Source organism: Seriola lalandi, unplaced genomic scaffold (assembly GCF_002814215.2).
Source record: "Seriola lalandi dorsalis isolate HSWRI2012SDOR001 ecotype SW California unplaced genomic scaffold, Sedor1 jcf7180002054838, whole genome shotgun sequence".
In the NCBI taxonomy this organism is placed as follows: Eukaryota; Metazoa; Chordata; class Actinopteri; order Carangiformes; family Carangidae; genus Seriola; species Seriola lalandi.
Window position 1 is genome coordinate 243804 of NW_019525391.1, and position 19516 is coordinate 263319.

The 19516-nt window shown below is 40.9% G+C and overlaps 1 protein-coding gene across 2 annotated transcripts; it reads left to right on the forward strand.

The window, feature by feature from the left end:
- The first annotated feature begins 411 nt into the window (after positions 1–411).
- keap1a (kelch-like ECH-associated protein 1a) lies at positions 412–17183 on the forward strand. Of its 2 annotated transcripts, none has more exons than XM_023426771.1 (12): positions 412–648; positions 6550–7436; positions 8240–8439; positions 8656–8812; positions 10085–10177; positions 10577–10723; positions 10864–10970; positions 11896–12025; positions 12159–12355; positions 14182–14387; positions 15171–15347; positions 16320–17183. In XM_023426771.1, exons 2-12 carry the CDS (start codon positions 7224–7226, stop codon positions 16496–16498), a joined length of 1806 nt encoding a protein of 601 aa, XP_023282539.1. In that variant the 5' UTR covers positions 412–648; positions 6550–7223; the 3' UTR covers positions 16499–17183. The 2 variants fall into 2 exon arrangements, with proteins under 2 accessions (XP_023282539.1, XP_087035555.1); XM_087179429.1 differs by lacking the exon at positions 412–648 and adding an exon at positions 3482–3499.
- The last annotated feature ends 2333 nt before the right edge of the window (positions 17184–19516 follow it).

Sequence of the window (19516 nt, forward strand, 5' to 3'; positions counted from 1 at the left end):
TATAAGCAGCTTTTGTACCTTGTACCAGCTGTTCTTTAGAGTTTGGTTCCTGTTTGTTCTTACTTTTTTAGCTAACAGGCTATATTTTAGCTTCACTGTTTACAGAGGGCGGATCCAGAGCTTGTTTTATTTTTACCCATGAATCATCAATTAAGATGAGAGAGATAGATAGATTTCCAGAGCGCTAAAGGGAGCTTTGCTGTTGTCTTGTTGTAGCATGTTCCAGCTCTGAAGAGCCTCTGACCCCGCGCGACGTTCAGTTTCAGTTTGAGGAATGCTGCTCCTGACTTGCTGCCATGCAGGTCTCTGAACATGCGTACTACCCGCACGGTGTTTAGAGCGCACTCGAGAGTTGCAGAGTCATGTTGGTGCAGAAATTCTTCCCCCTCCACCCCCACCACCTCCATAGCCCTTGAACGTCTGCCAGTGGCGACGCAGAGCGGCAGCGACGTTCACAGCTCCGCACATTTCTCCTTTTAACGTGGAGGACGACGCGTCTGCTGGTTTCCTGACAGGACTCAGAGCCTCAGTCAGCGACCGGGGGAAGACCTCCGGTGGTCGGACAACTCTCGCTGTAAAACTCGCACAAATGATTTCTGTGGTATAGTGATATGGAGTTTCCCAGCCGCCGTGGAGCTGTTGCTCTGGGTGAGTGCATTTGCAGCTGTTGAAATGTAAAAGAGTTTCACGCGCTGAACGGACGCGCCCTTTTGTAAAATCACTGTAACATTCAAAACGTTTCTGGTTCTCGTGTGAATGTGGTTTTACAGCGGCACTCGTGACACTACTTATTACAACACCGCTACGCCAACAATGTCCGTGAACACTGGACGAGTTTATAACTCTGCTGTCGACCAGTCTGTCACTTTATGTCACTTTGTTTCCTCAGTAGTGCGCACACTCCCAAAAGGGAATTGAAACTTTTGCTGAGCAGCTGTGTGTTATTTTGGCACCTGGAGGCTGCCGTCGCTCATTTGTTATGATTTTTAACCATCGTCTTGAAAACACAATTATAATAACTTCTAATAATCGGTTAGTAATTTGAATGATTAATCGTTAAAATGATCTTTTCAAGCAAAAATGTCAAACATTCACTCCAATGTGAGCATTTTCTGTTCTTCCCTTCTAGGTATCACTGTACATTAAATATTGTGACTTTTGACTGTTGGTTGTCAACAAAACAAGCAATTTAAAGATGCCACTTCTGGGATCTTAACAGGTGTTTTTCACTTTTTTCGCCATTTGATAGACTTAATTTTTAATGCAACTAATGATTAATTCATCATCGAACTGATTATTTTCTTAATTAATCATTTATGTTTGGTCTGTAAAATGCCATTAAACATTGACAACAATGACAGTTTCCCTAAGCCAAAGGGGCATCTTTAAATTTCAAGTCAAATTACAGTCAAAAACCCAGAGATATTTAGAGATAGGCTGGAACTAAGGCTGTAAAAAAAAATATTATTTTCACTAATGATTAATCCTCAGATTATCTTGCTGAATGGTTGAATAATCGTTTTATCTGACCAACAGTCCAAAAGCCAAAGAGATTCAGTTTCCTATGATTTTATGACAAGCAAAAGCAACAAATTCTCACATTTGAGAAGCTGGAACCATCAAATGTTTGATGGCTTTTTGCTTTAAAAATAACTTAAATGATGAATTGGTTATCAACAAAGCTTCAGATCAATTTCTATCAGTCAACTAATTGAATGATATTTAAAAAAATTTAAACTCTAGGTACAATGAAATCACTCAGTGAATAACATCATTCAGGAAAATGACTAAGTAGTTCTTAAAACAAGTCACTGGTTATAGTTTTTTCTATGATAGTACATGAAATATTACAAGGTTTGAGACGCTTGAAATAGTTTAATTGTGTCTGACCAGTGACACAATTAGTTGATTAATTGAAAAAAGAAGGTGCAGATTAATCAATAATGAAACTAAACATTAGTTGCAGACTTTTTTTTTTTTTTTTGACCACAAATAAGGAAGTATTTCTTTGTTTAGTGATAAATCAGCATACTGTATATTCAGTGCTTCTGATACGGTTAAGTGTGTGGTCAGGAGGCAGCATTGGGCAATTGTTATTTGAGACTGTGTGATGTGCATCACTTGGCTTGAGTTTCTAAACATTAAATGTCTTGGGAGGAGGCTTTTTAAATTCTTTTAATTCCCACGGATTGAATGTTTCTAAAATAAGAGGATCCTCCGGTTTGAGGTTAAGTTGTGTGCTGTTGTGTCTCTTAAACAATGCACTGCTTCTGTGATGCTCTGTTCTTCATGTTTGTCATCAGCGACCTTTGACCCCCCCCCAGTCAGCTGTCGGTGCAGCTGAATGATGACATGGCAGAAGAACTTGAGTCACTGCTGTTACAAAACTTTTCAAAAGACACGTGTTCATTACAGGTTAGCAGTCTGAGAAAACATATTTTTAAAGGTCAAGCGAGGGTATTCTCACTCCTGTCAGAAGTCCTGTAACATGTTACAGTATATGTGCAGGTCAAAGCTGACTGCACAGGCCGGAGTCAGTAGACTGCCGTGCTGCTGTATCTACCATCTGGCAACAGAAATAGTCTGTAAATGGTTAACTCTCCCTCTCTCTGACTCTCCACGTTCTTTATAAATTCTGCACTCAGCTCGGCTGAACAGTGTCTTGATGGAAGAATCAGTGACTTATAATGATTCATTCTTCATGTTTAAAAGCACAAATGCCTTCTGATGAACACCATAGATCTCCTCTTTAAGAATATTAAACAGATGAATCACAGACTGATTCATTTTGTTAATGAAGTTCCAGTAATCTGCTCGCTCCCTCTTCTCACTTGCAAACAGCCATTTGAGAAGCAAACACTACTACCACCTACAGTGTTACTGGTCAGGACCTTGGTCAAACAGGGATTATGAAACCTCACTGAAATCAATAAAACTGGTCAGAACTTGTGTCACAGTGTTCGCACAGGGTTCCTGCAGGCTTGAGCAATGCTTTATAAAGTAGCCAAGCTCTGCACTCTGTGTTTACACAGTAATTCACTGTTAACCCCCTTAAAGCCTGATCAGGAGAGTAGGACAGGCTGATATATCCATGCACAATGGCCCTTTATGGAAAACTGAGAATCTCACTGTATTAATGTCTGTCACTTCCCTTATTTTATTCACTCCTTGAACTGATTTCTAATATGTGTCATGGCTGCCATCTTTCTCCTCTCCCACTTTGTTATTCTCTCTCTCGCTCACTGGATGTTGTCCTCAAAATCTCTCTCTTTTTTTTTTTCTCTCTGGATCACTTTCTTCCCTTTCCGTCTCACACTTTTGGTCATATGACCAGCAAACAGGCTGAACAGATTTGATTGTGCAACCATGCAAAGCTGCATTCTACCAGACCAACCCAGCAATAACCTTTTTATGTGGTTTGCTCAGTAAAGTAGAAAAAAACAGTATCTGATCAATTCTGGTGAGACGGAAAAACAAATAACAGCAAACTGCAGGTGCTGTAAGTATCCATGTGATTCTCAGAGGGTCACTGTGGTTGTGACTCTCGCAGGATCAGTGTTTGTGCCTTTTCATGCTAAAAATTGATCTGCTGCTGTTGATTCTAAGGCTCTTTACACAGACGGATGCACTGTCGCTAAGCGGCAGCATAGCAGACGTCTTTTCGTGCTCTCCAGCTCTCCAGCTGATTTGTTCTGCTTCAAGCTGTGGCAGCGAGTGACACTCTGCGGAATGCAGAGATTTCACGTCGCTCTGGGTTTTCTCTGTCATGTAAAGAGATGCTCTAAAAGCATTTCAACACTGTGTATTTGAGCATTTTCAGGATAATTCTCAAGTATTGCAAATGTAAGCCCATTAAAGAAATATGCCGGATCGGTATCCGTGCTGCTGCTGACTTTATTAAGTGGATAAGGTATTGGCTGCAACATGTCCAATCCACATTAAACACAGTTTCATGTGTGAATGTCATCATAAAAATCTTTTTTTCCACTAACTCTTAAATTCTGTCAATCACAGTGAGCTGCCCGCTCAGTTTTTAGAACCAAAGCTGCCCCTTTTCACTTGTGACCTTACATGAAAATGACCCCACACAATGAGCTCCATGCAATGATGTTTACAGATTTTACATTTACATCTGATTGGTAATTTGTATCAGCAGGTACCCCAGGTTTAAGCATCAGAAATGGTGCAGGGTCCCTATGTTGGACTGATGCTAGCATCTGCATGTTTTATCTATTATAGTGCATCTGTCTGACCTTTTTGGATGCCATCTGATAGTTTGAGGCACAATGCATAAATATATAGTCCTCATCAAAGTAACAGCTGGAAGCTAACAGCTGGTCTTTTCTCTCTTTAGTAGAGTCTGACTGACACATGGGCCAGGGACAATATTATTGATAAATAACAAGGAGTTATCCACCAAAGAGCAAGATCGGTGAGCTTTAGGTTGATTTTCTTTTTTCTTTTTTTTTCATCGTTTGTAGAAGTTTGTGTGGTCCCGTTTTGTACCAACTTGCAATACTTTGTTTTTTTTTTGTCTGTCCTGAAACCGCTTCCTGTCAGAAGTTGAATCAAGCAATGATCTGGTTTCACCTGGATGACTCATTGTTGTGATTTGGGAGGTGTCTGTGTCAGTTACCTGGAACACCCTCATCTGCAGACCTTCACAGAGGCATTTATGCTTTTGTTTAGGAGAAGCATAAATCCAGCTGTAGCTGCTGCTTCCTGTCTTCAGGCCAAGTCTAACTCGTATCAGTCTTCTAATTTGACTCTTGGCGATAAAGAAAAGAAGCATATTTCCCTAAATGTTGAACTGTTCCTTTAAATATTGATATCGTTTCTAGTGTTTTTTTGTTTTTTTATAACTCTCAAAGGTATCGGTACCGGCCTCAAAGATCCAGAAGCAGTCAGAGTCGTTAGCTGTCGTTTGCCTCCATGCTAACTGCCTCAAGTTCTCCACTTTAAGTGAGGGGCTTATTAATTGGCAAGAATCTAATGAGACTTTTAATTAGCACTTCATTAGAGACAGGTGCACCACTTACACCCATGTAATTATGTTACACTGACATACAGTGCTTACATCGTGTCTTCAGGTGCCTGAGTGCAATGATAAAGATATTTCAGTGAAACTGTCAAAAACCTAAATTTCATTTCGCTTATATTTTTTAATTTTAGGATTATTGACAATGACAATACTTGTGATTTAATAAGACGGGGATGTTTGGAAACATTTGACTGGTAGTGTCTTATTCTGTGCTCTCTTATGTAAGAGGCAGATATTTGTGACCTCCACCAAGTAGGTTATGTTTTCACTCGTCTCTCTCTGTTTGTTTGTTTGTCTATTTGTTTGTTTGTTTGTTTGGTTGTTTGTCAGCAGGATTACACAAAAAGTACTGAACTGATTTGCACCAAACTTGGTGGAGGGAAGGGGCACGGGCCGGGGAGGAACCCATTAAAATTTCCTGCGAATTCGGCTAAAAGGGGCGTGTCCAGGATGTGTGTCACTCTAATTATTAGAGTGACTTGGCATTTACTAAGCTAAGACTGATGGTCCAGAGATTAGTCTGCTTTGACAGTTGGAGTGATTTTTTATCACATACCCAGAGAGTAGGAACACAGAAGTGAATGTGATTTTTAGGGAAACAGTGGTGTGGCTGGTCAGCAACAACTTCTGAAGTCTGGTAAGAATTCATTCATACCTTCTGTTCCTTTTTAAATAGAGTGGATGTGTGCTCTTTATGTTTGTCATCCGGCTGCTATCTGTTGAATCTCAGTCACTCCTCTGTGACTCACACGCCGAGTGTGACTATCAACAGTCTACTGCTTGGCTGATTAACTCTAAGTGAAGAGAAAAGAGGAAAAAAGAGCTTTAACAGGCCAAATGATAAAGCGTTTGCAAGGATGAACCAGCTCTTTGAGGTCCCTGTGATCTTGCATTCTGGTGACATCTGCAACAATCAGTCGATTAATAGATTACTTGATCAGACATTCTCTGGTTCCAGCTTCTCAAATGTGAGGATTTGTTGTTTTTCTTTTTCATATATGACACTAAACTGAATATCAAGTTTTCAACTATTAGCAAGTTTCTTGTATATAAAGAAAAAAATGCCATGAATGCACAGTATTTCTAATTGACACACATTTTGAGGTTTAAAAAATACATTAAGAGGTTATCATTTTTGCCAGAACAATGCACACTTCAATAAATAAAGTGTATTTAGCAGCTCATTAGTAATGAAACAACATAGGAATGACAAAGCCTTCACTATAAATGATCCTTTTAGAGATTATGAGAATCTTTTACGTAACCAAATTAAAAATACATTTACCATTTCCTTAGGCGAATGCTGTGGCATAAAGCAGTTAACCAGAGGATGTATTTGCTGTTTTAGCTGTAAGGAAGTGAAACTCTGAGTGTGTGACTTGAACTCCCACACATACAAGAGGGGAACACGTGAGATTTTGATTCCATTAGTTTCTTTTCAAACCACTAAAATTCTCTCATCTTTCTTAGCTTACTCTGTTTTTGTTTGTTTTTCTTCTACTTTGCAGGATAAGCATCGCAGCAGACGGGATCCCTGCCAGGATACTTCTGATTGTGCAGCTACACACGTTTGTCAACCACTTCTCCTTCTCCTTGCAGAGGACTCCCTGAAAAGTCAGAATGGATTACTTTCACAACCCTGAAACCTGTAAGATCTGGACCAACAGCAATTTAATTATCATGGGTTGACTCATGCTTTGGGAGCTGTCTGATCCTGACACAAACGCTGTCAGTCATGTTGGAGCCAGGACCTGTGGATGAGGGAGTATTATGTGGTTCACCATCGGTCTGCGAGTTTGTTTACCCATCGTATGTGCGCAGAGAAACGTATGACCTCTACTTATTTTTATGCAGCAACTGGCTTTTCCTGTGGACTGCTTACTCTGCCTGCTGGCTGTTGCTGAGATCACCAATGGATAGCACCATTACTCGGTTCACAACCCTACTTCCTTTGGAAAAGTCTACTCTCTGAATAGATTTTGGGTTTATATTTGCATAAAAATGGAGAAACTAAAGACATGTGCTCTCTGGAGTCTTCACATCAATGAAATAAAGACCAAAAGAATTTCCTCTGTTGAAAGTCTAACCCCAGTGGGATAAGAACTCAAAACTTTAAACTGTAGAAGACTTTGAGACTGAACAAAATAATAACTCTGGACTACTCCCCTTCCTCTCTCCCATAATGCATTGCCCAATGAGGAAGAAACGTCCCACACGTAATTCTGATTTCTCAGCTATTGTGGTTCCCTCGATGCACGGGTCTGGGTACCTTGACTACACGGTCGAGACCCACGCTTCCAGATCCATGAAGGTCATGGACGAGTTCAGACGGCAGGAGATGCTGTGTGACCTGGTGCTGCATGTCACGTACAAGGAAAAAACTGTGGACTTCAAGGTGAGACATCCTCTAAATTAAGTGATCAAAAAGCCATTTTGGAGTTTGCTTCACAGTTTCAAAATATTAGCTCATTATGGAGGCCTGAAACTGACTACATGTAATGAGAGGTTATTAAACAAGTCTAAAATACAACTAAATGCATCAATAAATATTTTGGTGCTATATTGCCCACTGATAATATGACAACTCACTGCATTATTGATTACCTGTGTGTTGCTTTCTCCCATGTACCCTGTTATTTTAGAATAGGTACCTGGTAGTTAAAAATTACCTACAGTATCAATTCTTAATAATTTCCCTCTTTATTCCCTAACTTCACATCATGTTCCCTTGTACCCACATGTGAAATGTGCATTGGAGATGTCATACAAAAGTTAAATTCAGTTACATTTTTAAGTTGTAATTCACCTTCCAGTGTAATTGAGATCTTGGTCAGGCATTGTCAAATGCATCTTGGGGAAAATAGAGAATAGGTATATGATTTCATTTGTACCAGAAAAGGAAAGAGTTAGAACTTGTCACTTTGTCTACTGAAAGGTTGTAAAGGAAAAACTGAAAAGATTTTAGTTTTTTTCACCAACCGATTATAATTTCAAGCTTCATGTATCTTTTTAATCTCAATTTGATAATTTCACTATCAGTATCATTCATGACATATTCAGTTATAGTTTTGACTTGTCTGATAATTGGTCACTTCGTTTTGACAGTTCTGGGCCTCAATACGAGAGGGAAGTTAGTCATTCCCTCACTGATAAAAATAGAGTGAATGCAATGTTTCTTTATCACCATGTTACTTTCAGGTGCACAGGGTGGTACTGGCCTCCTGCAGCCCCTACTTCAGAGCCATGTTCACCAGCAGCTTTAAAGAGTGTTGTGCCTCGGAGATCACCTTGCGGGATGTTTGCCCCCAGGTGGTGGGAAGGCTCATTGACTTTGCCTACACCTCCCACATCACAGTGGGAGAGAAATGTGTGTTGCACGTTCTCTTGGCTGCTATGAGGTAAACATACATAAACAGTAGCACATGGTGTTGGAAAGCTAATCCTGAGTCATTGAAAACAGCTGAAACCTGAAAACAGACACAGATGTAGATTTCTGTATTCTGCCACACTCTATTAATCTTTCAGTATTTACCAGTTAAATACATTCTTCATTCAGGTGGAGAGAATGTAGACAGTAATAATTTTTCCCTCCCTTTTTTCTTATTTTCTACCAGGTATCAGATGGAGGATGTGGCCAAAGCATGCTATGATTTCCTTACTAAGCATCTGGAGCCAGCTAATGTCATCGGCATCGCCCGCTTTGCTGAGGAGATTGGCTGCACAGAGCTGCACCAAAGAAGCCGAGAGTACATCAACACACACTTCAATGAGGTGAGATGCAAATATAGAAAGCACAAGTACGCATGCAATTGTCAGATTCCTCTTGTACAATGCTGCACCCATGTGGTGGCTTTTCTGGTCATCCATTGCATTAAATGTGAAGAAGTACACACTCTGATTCTGACAGGGACTGTGAAGAAACCTGCATTGTAGTAAAAAGACACAGAAAGAAGCCTCTTCAAGATTTCCAGGTATCATAATCTCACAATAATCTATCCTGTATGTCATAGAGGAGCAACACCCCTAAGCATGCATTAAATCATGCACATTCACACAGACACATACCTGGTCGGACACTGTAAGCATTGCCAACGTTAGGCATGTTTTTTGGGTAGATCAGTGTAGTTTCAGCGTTGAATGGCTCCACTGCTCCAGTCAAAGACACGGAGAAGGCCACTTTGGGTCTGTCTCTGAAAAAGCACATGTGCCAACTCAGCCTGCAAAAGTTCTGCTGCTCAAATTTCTTTGTTTATCGTTCCTTCAGCTCAAACGGGGGGGATAGCTGTGCCCTCATGCAACTTTTTGACCCCTTAAGAAAAAAAAGTTTGTTTATTCAAGAGTAAAATTACCATAGGTCATTTGCTAGTGACCAGCCTTTTCCTCCACCAGGTCATTAATATTTTTGTTAGTTTGTAATTCTGTATTATCCTCTGCCTTCTCTTTGAACTGAAGTAACCCAGTCTTGGTTATATCCAGCTCTGCTTTTAGTTCTCCTGAGCTTGCATTTTGCATTCGCCTGCTGCCAGTCTGCTCTCCATCGGCCTCAGCTCCTCCAGCGTGATGCTCGGTGCTCTCAGCTCAGCGCTGAGGTCAGACTGCGCGGCAGCTTCTGCCTTAACCAAAGCCCCTGACACACAGGGTCAGCAGCAAAGCTGTACTGCTTTGTTAGGATAACTGCAGAACAGTGCAGCTGCGGTGTTTAATGGTTACCTAAAATCAAAGACCATTCATCTGTGCCAAGGACACACTTGGCCACAGTACCTATAGTTTATATTTACGTTTTGCCAGTACAATTCACATGTTCTCTCTTTCCCTGTCACTTTTTTGAAGTGATGGATGCTACCTTTGTAAGTCTCTATATCTGTGTCTCATCTATAATTTATGACTAAAACACCTGCCTGCCTTTACTCAAATTAATCACTGTATCATACTTTAACCTGAGAAGGAAATAAAATCTGATAAAAGGATTAAGATGTGTATTCAGTAGTCAGTACACCTTCATCTGATCAAGCTCTTGTATCCTGTTGTGTCCCTCTGTCCCAGGTGACTAAAGAAGACGAGTTCTTCAGCCTCTCTCACTGCCAACTGCTGGAGCTCATCAGTCAGGACAGCCTGAAGGTGCTCTGTGAGTCTGAGGTGGGTGGCATTAAAATAACTAATTAAAACCTGACTAAAAGGCATGTAACCTATGTGTTTTTTTTAATTATTCTTGTATTGGGTGATCTTATAATATACAGCACTGTTCGTAAACAGTACGAACAGTGCTGTATATTATAAGATGTTTCAGTTGTGCATGTCAGTTAGTTTAACCAACAGCTGGAACAGTGATTTTGACCTACATGAAGCACCAGATGGACAATGTTTTACCACAATCACACAGACAAACACTAGAAGTCACAGAAATGTATACTTAAAGTAACTGACGTTCTAATCATGAATTCTAATAGCACAACTGATAGTCCAAGTTCTGACAAGAGTGTATCTAGATGTAAATAACAACCCACATGTTCATACGTCTGATTACATCCATGTCAGGTGTATAAGGCCTGTACCGACTGGGTCGGCTGGGACATGGAGGGTAGAGCCCAGTACCTACATGCCCTCCTGAATGCAGTTCATATCTACGCTCTGCCTCCGAAGTTCCTGAAGAACCAGCTCCTGTCCTGCCCCATCCTCAGTAAGGTAAACCAGAGTTAGAGTATGTTTTCTTCTAATCGAAATGCAAAGAAAGGTGAGATTTGTTAAAAGAAAAAAAAAGAAAACCCATCTCAGTCACAAAGCCTTTACAGGTTTTTATTTTCTGTTCTTTATTTTACCTCCAGGCCAATTCCTGTAAGGACTTCCTTTCTAAAATCTTCCAGGATATGACACTAAGGAAGCTGCCTCCTGCACCGAACCGAGGAACTCAACTCATCTATGTGGCTGGCGGGTAGTTAACTTTTATAGTCTCCTCATCAGCATTGCTTTGCTCTACGATGGACAACAGTTTAGAAACCTATTCTTAGATACACTGCAGGCTCTAACAAACACTTTTGCACCCATCTGTGATATTGATTATCAGAAACTGATTATGAGACGATGCGTTGATGTCCACTTACAATACGCAACTTGTGTGCGCTTTATTTTCTGAAACATTAGATGCGAAACACCCTCATGGATCCAGTAGGTGTCATAGTCTGCCACCCAGTGGCTGTTAGTATGTCATCCACTCTGTCTTCTTTACAGGGGTTTACCCTCTGGGTTCATGTATAAATCCTTCTTGTTTTTTTTGTCCACCTTTGCTTATAGTGGTATTCTGCATGTTGACCTATTTTTGTCTAACAAAATGAAAAAAGTACCGCCACACTCCTGTCTTGCTCCCAGTTCTTCTTTAGTTCTACATGGACATGGCAACATTGCAACCACAAATGGTCTTTCTCAGACTTGTCTTTGTCTGGCATAAATCACACCTGGTTTTTAAAGCGTAGGAACACTTGGACTGTGTCACATGAGCTGATTTGAGCACTTTAACAGTCATGCTTGTTTTTTTTTTTTTGTTTTTTTTGTATCTATTAAAAAAAAAAAGCACAATTAACTTCAATAGTTGGTCAGTAGTTAATAATGTTGGAGCAGCACACATAAAGCAGGATGTGCAGTAAGTGACATCATGGAGATTAGATAATGGCTGATGTGTCCATATTTAGTCGTTGGCCTTTTCTCCCTAACTCTGACTTTTTACAGAATGCATAAAAAAGTAAGATATTATCTTATTTAAGTTGGACATTATATGTCATATACCCAGTAAAAACTGTTATATATACACTGACCGTTCATCTGATTAACTACTCACTCTTTATTTCCCTTTCTCTGCTCAGATACCGGCAGCATTCACTAGCCTCCATGGAGGCTTATGATCCCAGGAGGAATGCCTGGCTAAAACTAGCTGACATGGGCTCTCCATGCAGCGGCCTGGGAGCCTGCGCCCTCTTTGGACTGCTCTACACTGTAGGTTGCACCAGTTATTTCATACCACCAATAGATGGGATACAATGCGATACACTGCACCACAATTGTATATGATATGAGTGGGAAACACTGTACTGTCTCAGTTTTCTAATCCGTCTTTTCATGAATCCAGGTCGGGGGCAGGAACTTGTCGCTTCAAAACAACACGGAGTCCAGCGCCCTGTGCTGCTATAACCCCATGACCAACCAGTGGAGCCAGCGAGCCTCCCTCAACATCCCCAGGAACAGGGTCGGTGTGGGCGTGGTGGACGGCTGCATCTACGCCGTGGGAGGTTCTCAGGGCTCGACGCATCACAACACGGTGGAGAGGTTAGACGTCTCTGATGTGTTCACCGTGTGTGTGTGTGTGTTTGTGTGAGAGGATTTATTTGTTTAACAAGGCACTCGAGAAGTAATTTGATTTTAATGACATCTTATTTACTAAAAATGAATGTAATGAGCACGGATTTCCTTCCTCATACGCACGCATTCTGGGATTAAGTGCAGTTACCTCAGTGTAAGTATGGATAATGGCATGAGGGAGATCAAATGAATAGCTGCTATTCAATCTGAAGAGCAGCAGAGAAGTTTTCAGGTATCCTTCTTAGCCTAATTAGACGACAACACGGGCTGTTTCAAAACATGTCGAGACACACTTCCCAGGAATGCCGATCGGGTCGGGAATGCTTTACAGCAGGGAGGAGTTCTAATGATGTTATGAATCAGTTTCAATCAATTACAAAAAAACCCAAAACTTTAAAGTCTGAGAATTACTGTATCTTTTGATACTATTAGCTTTCTTTTCTGTATCTAAAGAACCATACTTCAAATGCAACCATAATACCTTTTTATATTGAAGGGTATAGATTTCTAAAAGATGCTAGTCACAAGAGAATTATTAAAACTCATCACACGCCACTTGGAAGGCGTCTCATGTGAAGCTGCAAAATATAATGAAAGCTGATAAAACTATTGAAATGAAAATTCAATGCGAAACACATCAAAGCAGATTAGAGTGTTCATGGTAACAGTAGTTGGCAGGAAAAGGCTCTGCTTCCCAAATGGATCCAAGCAACAGGCAGAAGATTCAACAAGGAGTGATGCCTCCCCGCTAAAGCAAGTAAAGGGCCTTGTTGCAGATGCGTTATGCAATAACATCAGGGATCAGAGCACAGGGTTATTGCCAGCACAGTGACCCAAGAAATGACCTGCATTTAGTGACTTTCTCAAGGGCACTTATCCAGTGTTTGAGGGCAGGTGATAAACACCGTCCTATCTGCAGTTTACAGCTGGAGTATACCCAGTGCCAACAGCTGAGCCAATAACCTTTTTAATCATTAACCAGCCGGAGAGCGTGCAGTCTGACCTGCCTCATCATGATCGATTTCGTTGTTGCTGTTGTTATACTTTGTGTTATTTGCCTCTACAGAGCTTCGATTGTTAGAGGAAGTGCCTCGAACTTCTTTTGTGATATTGTGATGATTTAAAATAAAATGGATGTGACTCGAAAGGAATAGTCGGACATTTTGGGAAATATGCTTATATGCTTTCATGCTAGGGGTTAGAGGAGATGATCCATTCAACTCTCATATCTGTAAATTAGACATGAAGCTAGAGCCATGCGGTGGCTAACTTAGCTAAGTAAAAACACTGGAAGGTAAAACAGTTAGCCTAGCTCTGTCCAAAAACCCCCATGAATTAATGCATTATATTTTGTTTGTTTAATCCATATGACAAAAGAAACCTCAGCAAGAGAGTGAATATACTTAGCTGTACCTTTTTAAAAAGATATGCTAAACAAGACATTTATGTTATAAAATGATGAAATTTTTCTCAAAAACACCATGGCCAGAGATTGGAAACTTGATGTGTGTTGGACTACAGAGTCCTGTAGACTCTCATGCTCATGGTGGTGTTACAGCCTCTTTGGCTTCAGATGAAGCTCGTCAATAGTTGCCAAACACGGTTGCCAGCTTAACCTAATCCACTTAAAATTGACTGGCTCGTGTAGATTGAGAAGGTTGCTGCTCAAAGCTGCTCCCCTCTGAAACATCAAAAGTTTTGCAGCCCTGACACTTGTTTCAATTCATTGTTTTAATTGACTAATATGTAATGTCATCACTACAAACTCTGTACAACCACTGTTTGATTTGCAGGTGGGACCCAGAGTCGAATCGCTGGTCGTTTGTTTGCCCGATGTCGGTAGCTCGTCTAGGGGCCGGTGTGGCGGCGTGTGGGGGGGCTCTGTACGTGGTGGGGGGATATGATGGACAGAACCGATGGAACACTGCTGAGAAATACCAGCCTGACACTAACACCTGGCACCAGCTGGCTCCCATGAGCACTATACGCAGCGGACTGGGTGAGTGTGTGTGTGTGTGTGTGTGTATACTTCTGTCTTTATGAGGGCCAATATGAGCTTTAGATAAACAGCATGAAGACATTATGGTGTTTGTTTTAGTTAATGCAAAATCATGGTTTTAATTGTGTGTGTGTGTGTGTGTGTGTGTGTGTGTGTGTGTGTGTGTGTGTGTGTGTGTGTGTTTTAGTAGTGTCACTTAATATATTGGTGTGTATTTGTGTTTGTTCTGGCCTTTAAAGGAGTTGTTTGACATCTTGGAAAATACTTACTTTCTTTTTCAATGAAAATATTGATACCACTTTACATTCAAATTTTGGCCATTGCCAGCTACTAATTAGCTTAGCTTAGCATAAATACTGGAAATGGGGGAGACGGGTAGTCTTTCACTGTCCAAAGGTAAAAAATCAGCACCTCTAAAGTTCACAAATTACTTCTTCACTGAGCCCGGACAAGAAAATAGTCCCCCTGCAAAACCACAACTTGTTGTTTTAACTCTTCTGATTTTGTATAGATTCAACCAATGAGATCTGTTAACTGATGAGCTTTGAGGTGCTGGTAGGCAGATCATGTTACCTTTGGTTAGAGCCAAGCTAGCTGTCTCCCCATTTTCAGTTTTATGCTAAGCTATGCTACCCAGCACCTGGTTCCAGCTACATAATTACTGTACAGACATACAAGTATGGTATCAATCTTTTCATCTAGCCCTCAGACTGAAAGAAAATGAGCCTATTTCTCAAAATGCCAAACTGTTCATTTGCGTTCTCTCTCTGTCTGCTTTTGCAGGGTTGGTGTGTGTGAACTCGTACCTGTACGCTGTAGGAGGGTATGATGGGAGGAGCCAGCTGTCGTCTGTCGAGCGTTACAACATAGCCAGGAATGTTTGGGAGCCCAGGGCCTCCATGCAATACTGTCGCAGTGCACACGGAGTGACGGTCCACCAGAGACGCATCTTTGTCCTCGGTCAGTTACTAAAGACTGAATGTTCAAACTAGTTAAATAAAAGAAAGATATGGTCACAGAACTTTTCTTAACATTAATAAGAGCATATCTTGCTATTTTGAATATTTTTCTTCTCATTAGATTTTACTTTATTAATGTTTATTTTATCACTTTTATGTAATGTATTTTATCTTCTTTCCCTAATTGTGTCTTGGATGATGCTTGTATTGACCCTTGTATTGATTCCTATTGCCTGTCCAAAGTCAAGCCTGTGATATGTGCCACCACTAATTAGTACCTGAATAGTTTCATGTAATTAGGCCCATTGTAGCTTATCATGGGCCTGATGAAGCGCTGAGTGAAACATGTTGCTGTTGTCAGTGTTAATAAAAATGTCTGTGATAATTTATTTTATCTGCACACTCAGCCCAATATATATATATATATATATATATATATATATATAACATATATATATATAATGACATATACACAGACATTTTATTTTGTATCAGCAGTTAATATCAAGTGACTTGCAGTTCTATTGCAAGTGACCCAGAGAAAAAAGAAATACTTGAAAGACTTGAATAATTCTGATTCATTAGTAGACAGTCAGGTCAGGAGGCAACCAGTGAGATCCTCTGCTAATACAGTGTGGGTTGCGCTGTTTTATTTCTAATGTGGCTCAGTGACTCAGTGTTGTTGTTAATTAAATAGGGGAAAGTGTGGTTCAACTGTTAAGAGTAAACAGACATGCAGCAGGCAAATGAAATGTCAGATCAGGAAGTAATAACAAACCACATCACTAAATTAAATTAATGGAAAATCAAAAAGTAAAAATTGCCTTTTTAAAAGATCATTTGATGAATCCATCTATGAGCTGAAAAATAAATAGCAAAATAATTGAATTTAATTATTCATTGACACAACTGTTGAACAGTCCGTAATTGCTTCATCAACAGCTTCATTAAACACGTGTGTGTTTCCATTCAGGGGGTTTTAACCAGCACGGCTTCCTGTCCAGCGTCGAGTGTTACTGTCCAGAAAGAAATGAATGGACGTGTGTGACCGAGATGCCCGTTGGACGCAGCGGCATGGGCGTCGCTGTTACCATGGAGCCCTGTCCTGGCAGCCTGCCAGAACCAGAGGAGGACGAGGATGGAGCCACATAGAATGAGGATGAAATCTGCTGAAAGTGTCAAGTGTTGAATACGGTGGTGTCGAAGTGGTGCTGCTTTTCAAGAGAGGGTTAAGTGCATTAATTAAAAAAACATTCCAATATGAAAACTCCTCATATATCCCCGCCCTCATGGGTCCTACTTGTATTGCACCGTGGGGTACTGCTGGTAGGATTTGAATGGAGGAGGAGGAACTATATCTCTACATCTGCTGGGGAACGAGTGAAACAGAGAAACTGGTAGCACGACAGTGACCCCGCAATAATAAGGTGCTACGGATGTAATCTCAAATAATAATTCTATTTAATTGAATATTGTTATTCGTTCACTGTTTTTAATCTCTTTAGTGTTCAAATTTATAAACTGGCCTTCAGTGTCTAATTTCTAATTCCTCGCTTTGTTTTATTTACATCTCTACCTCCGTCTGTGTCTCTGTCTGAATGAGCACTTTTCTTATTTTTCTTCATTTTTGTGCCAATGAGGTTTCACCCAAAACTGCCATTTTAAAACTTTTTAATTGATTTTTTTTTTTCACTTTATTTTATTTTGTGTTTCTGAAAATGAAGTTAATCAAATGGTGTGAATGATGAATATCTCACGTCTGCAACATTTGTTCAGCAATGTAATTCACATTCTCTCATATGCACTGATGTTAGTAAAGACAAATGTGTTTTACTGACCTCTTGTGATCTCAGTTATTAGGATGCATCCAACAGTGTGCAGCTGTAGTGTTGTGACAGCACGTGCACTACCACTAGATGGTGGAATAAGTCCAAAAACAGCTGCACACGGCAACAAGATTTTTTTTTTTTTTTTTTTTGGGGGGGGGGGTTGTTTTTTGCTTTGCCATGTCAAAGAACTCCCATGTCAGTGACATCTTAAAAATAACAACGCAGAAGAGAAAAGGCTCTACATCTGTTTACATCTTGACAAACCATGACACGTTCCCAAATTAATCTAAATCTGGATTGTGCACACTAGGCGCAGTGATATCCTGTTTGGATAAAGAATATTTGTCCATGTTTTATGGCTCAGTGAGAATGATTAGAGCTCACCAGCAGAGCTCTCACAGCAACCTTTATTTCAGTGGTTCTGAAGACAGACAGAGGGTACTGGAGTCACTACAGCGTTAGTCATCAACCGCAGACGTCACTTGTGTGTTTACTTATCTCTCTCTGCACTGCTGTTCTCTATCTCCTCCAAGGCTCACCTGCAATTATCCCAGCAGGCCTCCAAAGAAGACAGTTCTGGACGGAGCTATTATTCAAATACAGCCTCGGTCGTCTCATCATGTCGAGATTTCTGACAGAGAAGAGACACCAACAAAGGAAAAGGAAAAAAAAAATGCTTGTGTTTGTTTTATCGTTCTTCTGGAATAATAGGGAAAGCAGGTGATTGTGGCCACATGTTTGTCTCCCTTTGAGTCTATCTCCGATTTCAAACTCGTGGACATGCAGCGCATTGTGAGCATTCATTATTGACAAAGCAACCTGTTGGATGGAGCAAAAGGCAGAGGAGGAAGCTCTAGTTGTGTGTTTGGGGCCCCAGAGAGTGAGAGCGGAGACGGGCGAGGGAGTAGAGGGCTCTTACTCACTACTTAAAGCGCTACACAAGAGCAAGTGACTCACATGGCGGACGCATGACGCAGGCATCTCGCTCACATTTGCACATGGATACACAAATGCGTGTGTGCCCGTACACACAAACACATTTGTTCACACACATACACACACACACACACACACGCATATGTGTGTGTATGCACACTCGTGCAAAACAAAGCTGGCTGTCTCTTATTCACAGGCTGTGGAAACAGATTTGTCTCAATGTGTTCATTGTCTCATGAGGGGAGAGGAATACAGAAAGAGATGTAGCACTGTACGACAGGGAGATCTGCCTTCCGTGGAGATTCAGTGGAGGAAAATTAGTACACATACAGACGTAGCTATTGTACATCTTTTGCACACTTGCTGCACTAATGCGTAACTGTTGCACAACCTCGAGAGGAACTGTTGGAGGAGATCTTCTTCCTCTGATAGAGCAGAGAAGATGCCTGATTTGAAAGCAGCTGCTGCCATCTATAAAAGCTGTAATGACAATTTCTTCTTCATTCTTGGTTGGTCCGCAAACTAAAAATAATAGCTGGTAAAAAGTGACTTTGGTGCATAGTGTTGTACAGTTACACAAACAGATGGGTGAGGACAAAAATGGGCCTGGGACCTGAGAGTGCAGTGAAAGCTCAGCATGTGTTGTTCTTGCATACTTTATGTCTTGAAGTTTTGATCACAGTTTATGTCCAGCTGGTCATATGCAAATGTATGTACATGGAGAAGTGTTGATCTGATCATCAGTCATTGCTTAACGTTGCTCGCAACTATGCATCATGTTGAAATGTGTGTGTGGGTATAAAAAAGTCTATAGGAGCTTGGAAATACTGGAAGTAACGTACAGTATGTTGTAACAGGGAGCTATTCGGTCTTTTTCAAGTCTGTTCACAGGTTGAAGGAAGCCTGAAGGAGGCCAAGCAGCCTGTACAGTCATTGCGTATTACAATAAGGCTTATCCTGTTGGATATGGCTTATTCGGACTTATTTAGATCTGCACACAGGCGGGAGGTAGAACTGAGCCTCTATAGCATCTGAAGAGGTGGGGGGCTTTAATGCGAGTGGGCCTACAGCTGGATGTGTGTAGGTGTGACCTTGGGAAGTGATGACCTCATCAACATCCCTGCCTGCAAAGCTAATCTGTTACATTCTGAAGGATGCTCCTACGATGGAGCCACCCATGAAGGTGACATTGGTGAGTGGGCTGGTGGCGTGGAAACACACCCCTCAGCGAGGCACGCGCAAACCCATTCAAATGAGGATTACATGCACGCAGATGCATGTGGGTACTGTACACGCATGCAAATACTGTGGCCACATAAGTCATTTGACATAGACACAAAGATGCATGTGCACTGTCATGATGAAACCACTGTGGCCCAGATGCCTGCAGCAGGTGTTGCAGTAT

Bases quoted from the DNA above. Each gene is read 5' to 3' on its own strand.
- keap1a (XM_023426771.1), top strand. From the start codon at position 7,224: ATGCATTGCCCAATGAGGAAGAAACGTCCCACACGTAATTCTGATTTC. The intron at 10,971-11,895 runs GTAGTTAACTTT...TTCTCTGCTCAG, and splicing joins CTCATCTATGTGGCTGGCGG to ATACCGGCAGCATTCACTAG. The intron at 14,388-15,170 runs GTGAGTGTGTGT...CTGCTTTTGCAG, and splicing joins CACTATACGCAGCGGACTGG to GGTTGGTGTGTGTGAACTCG.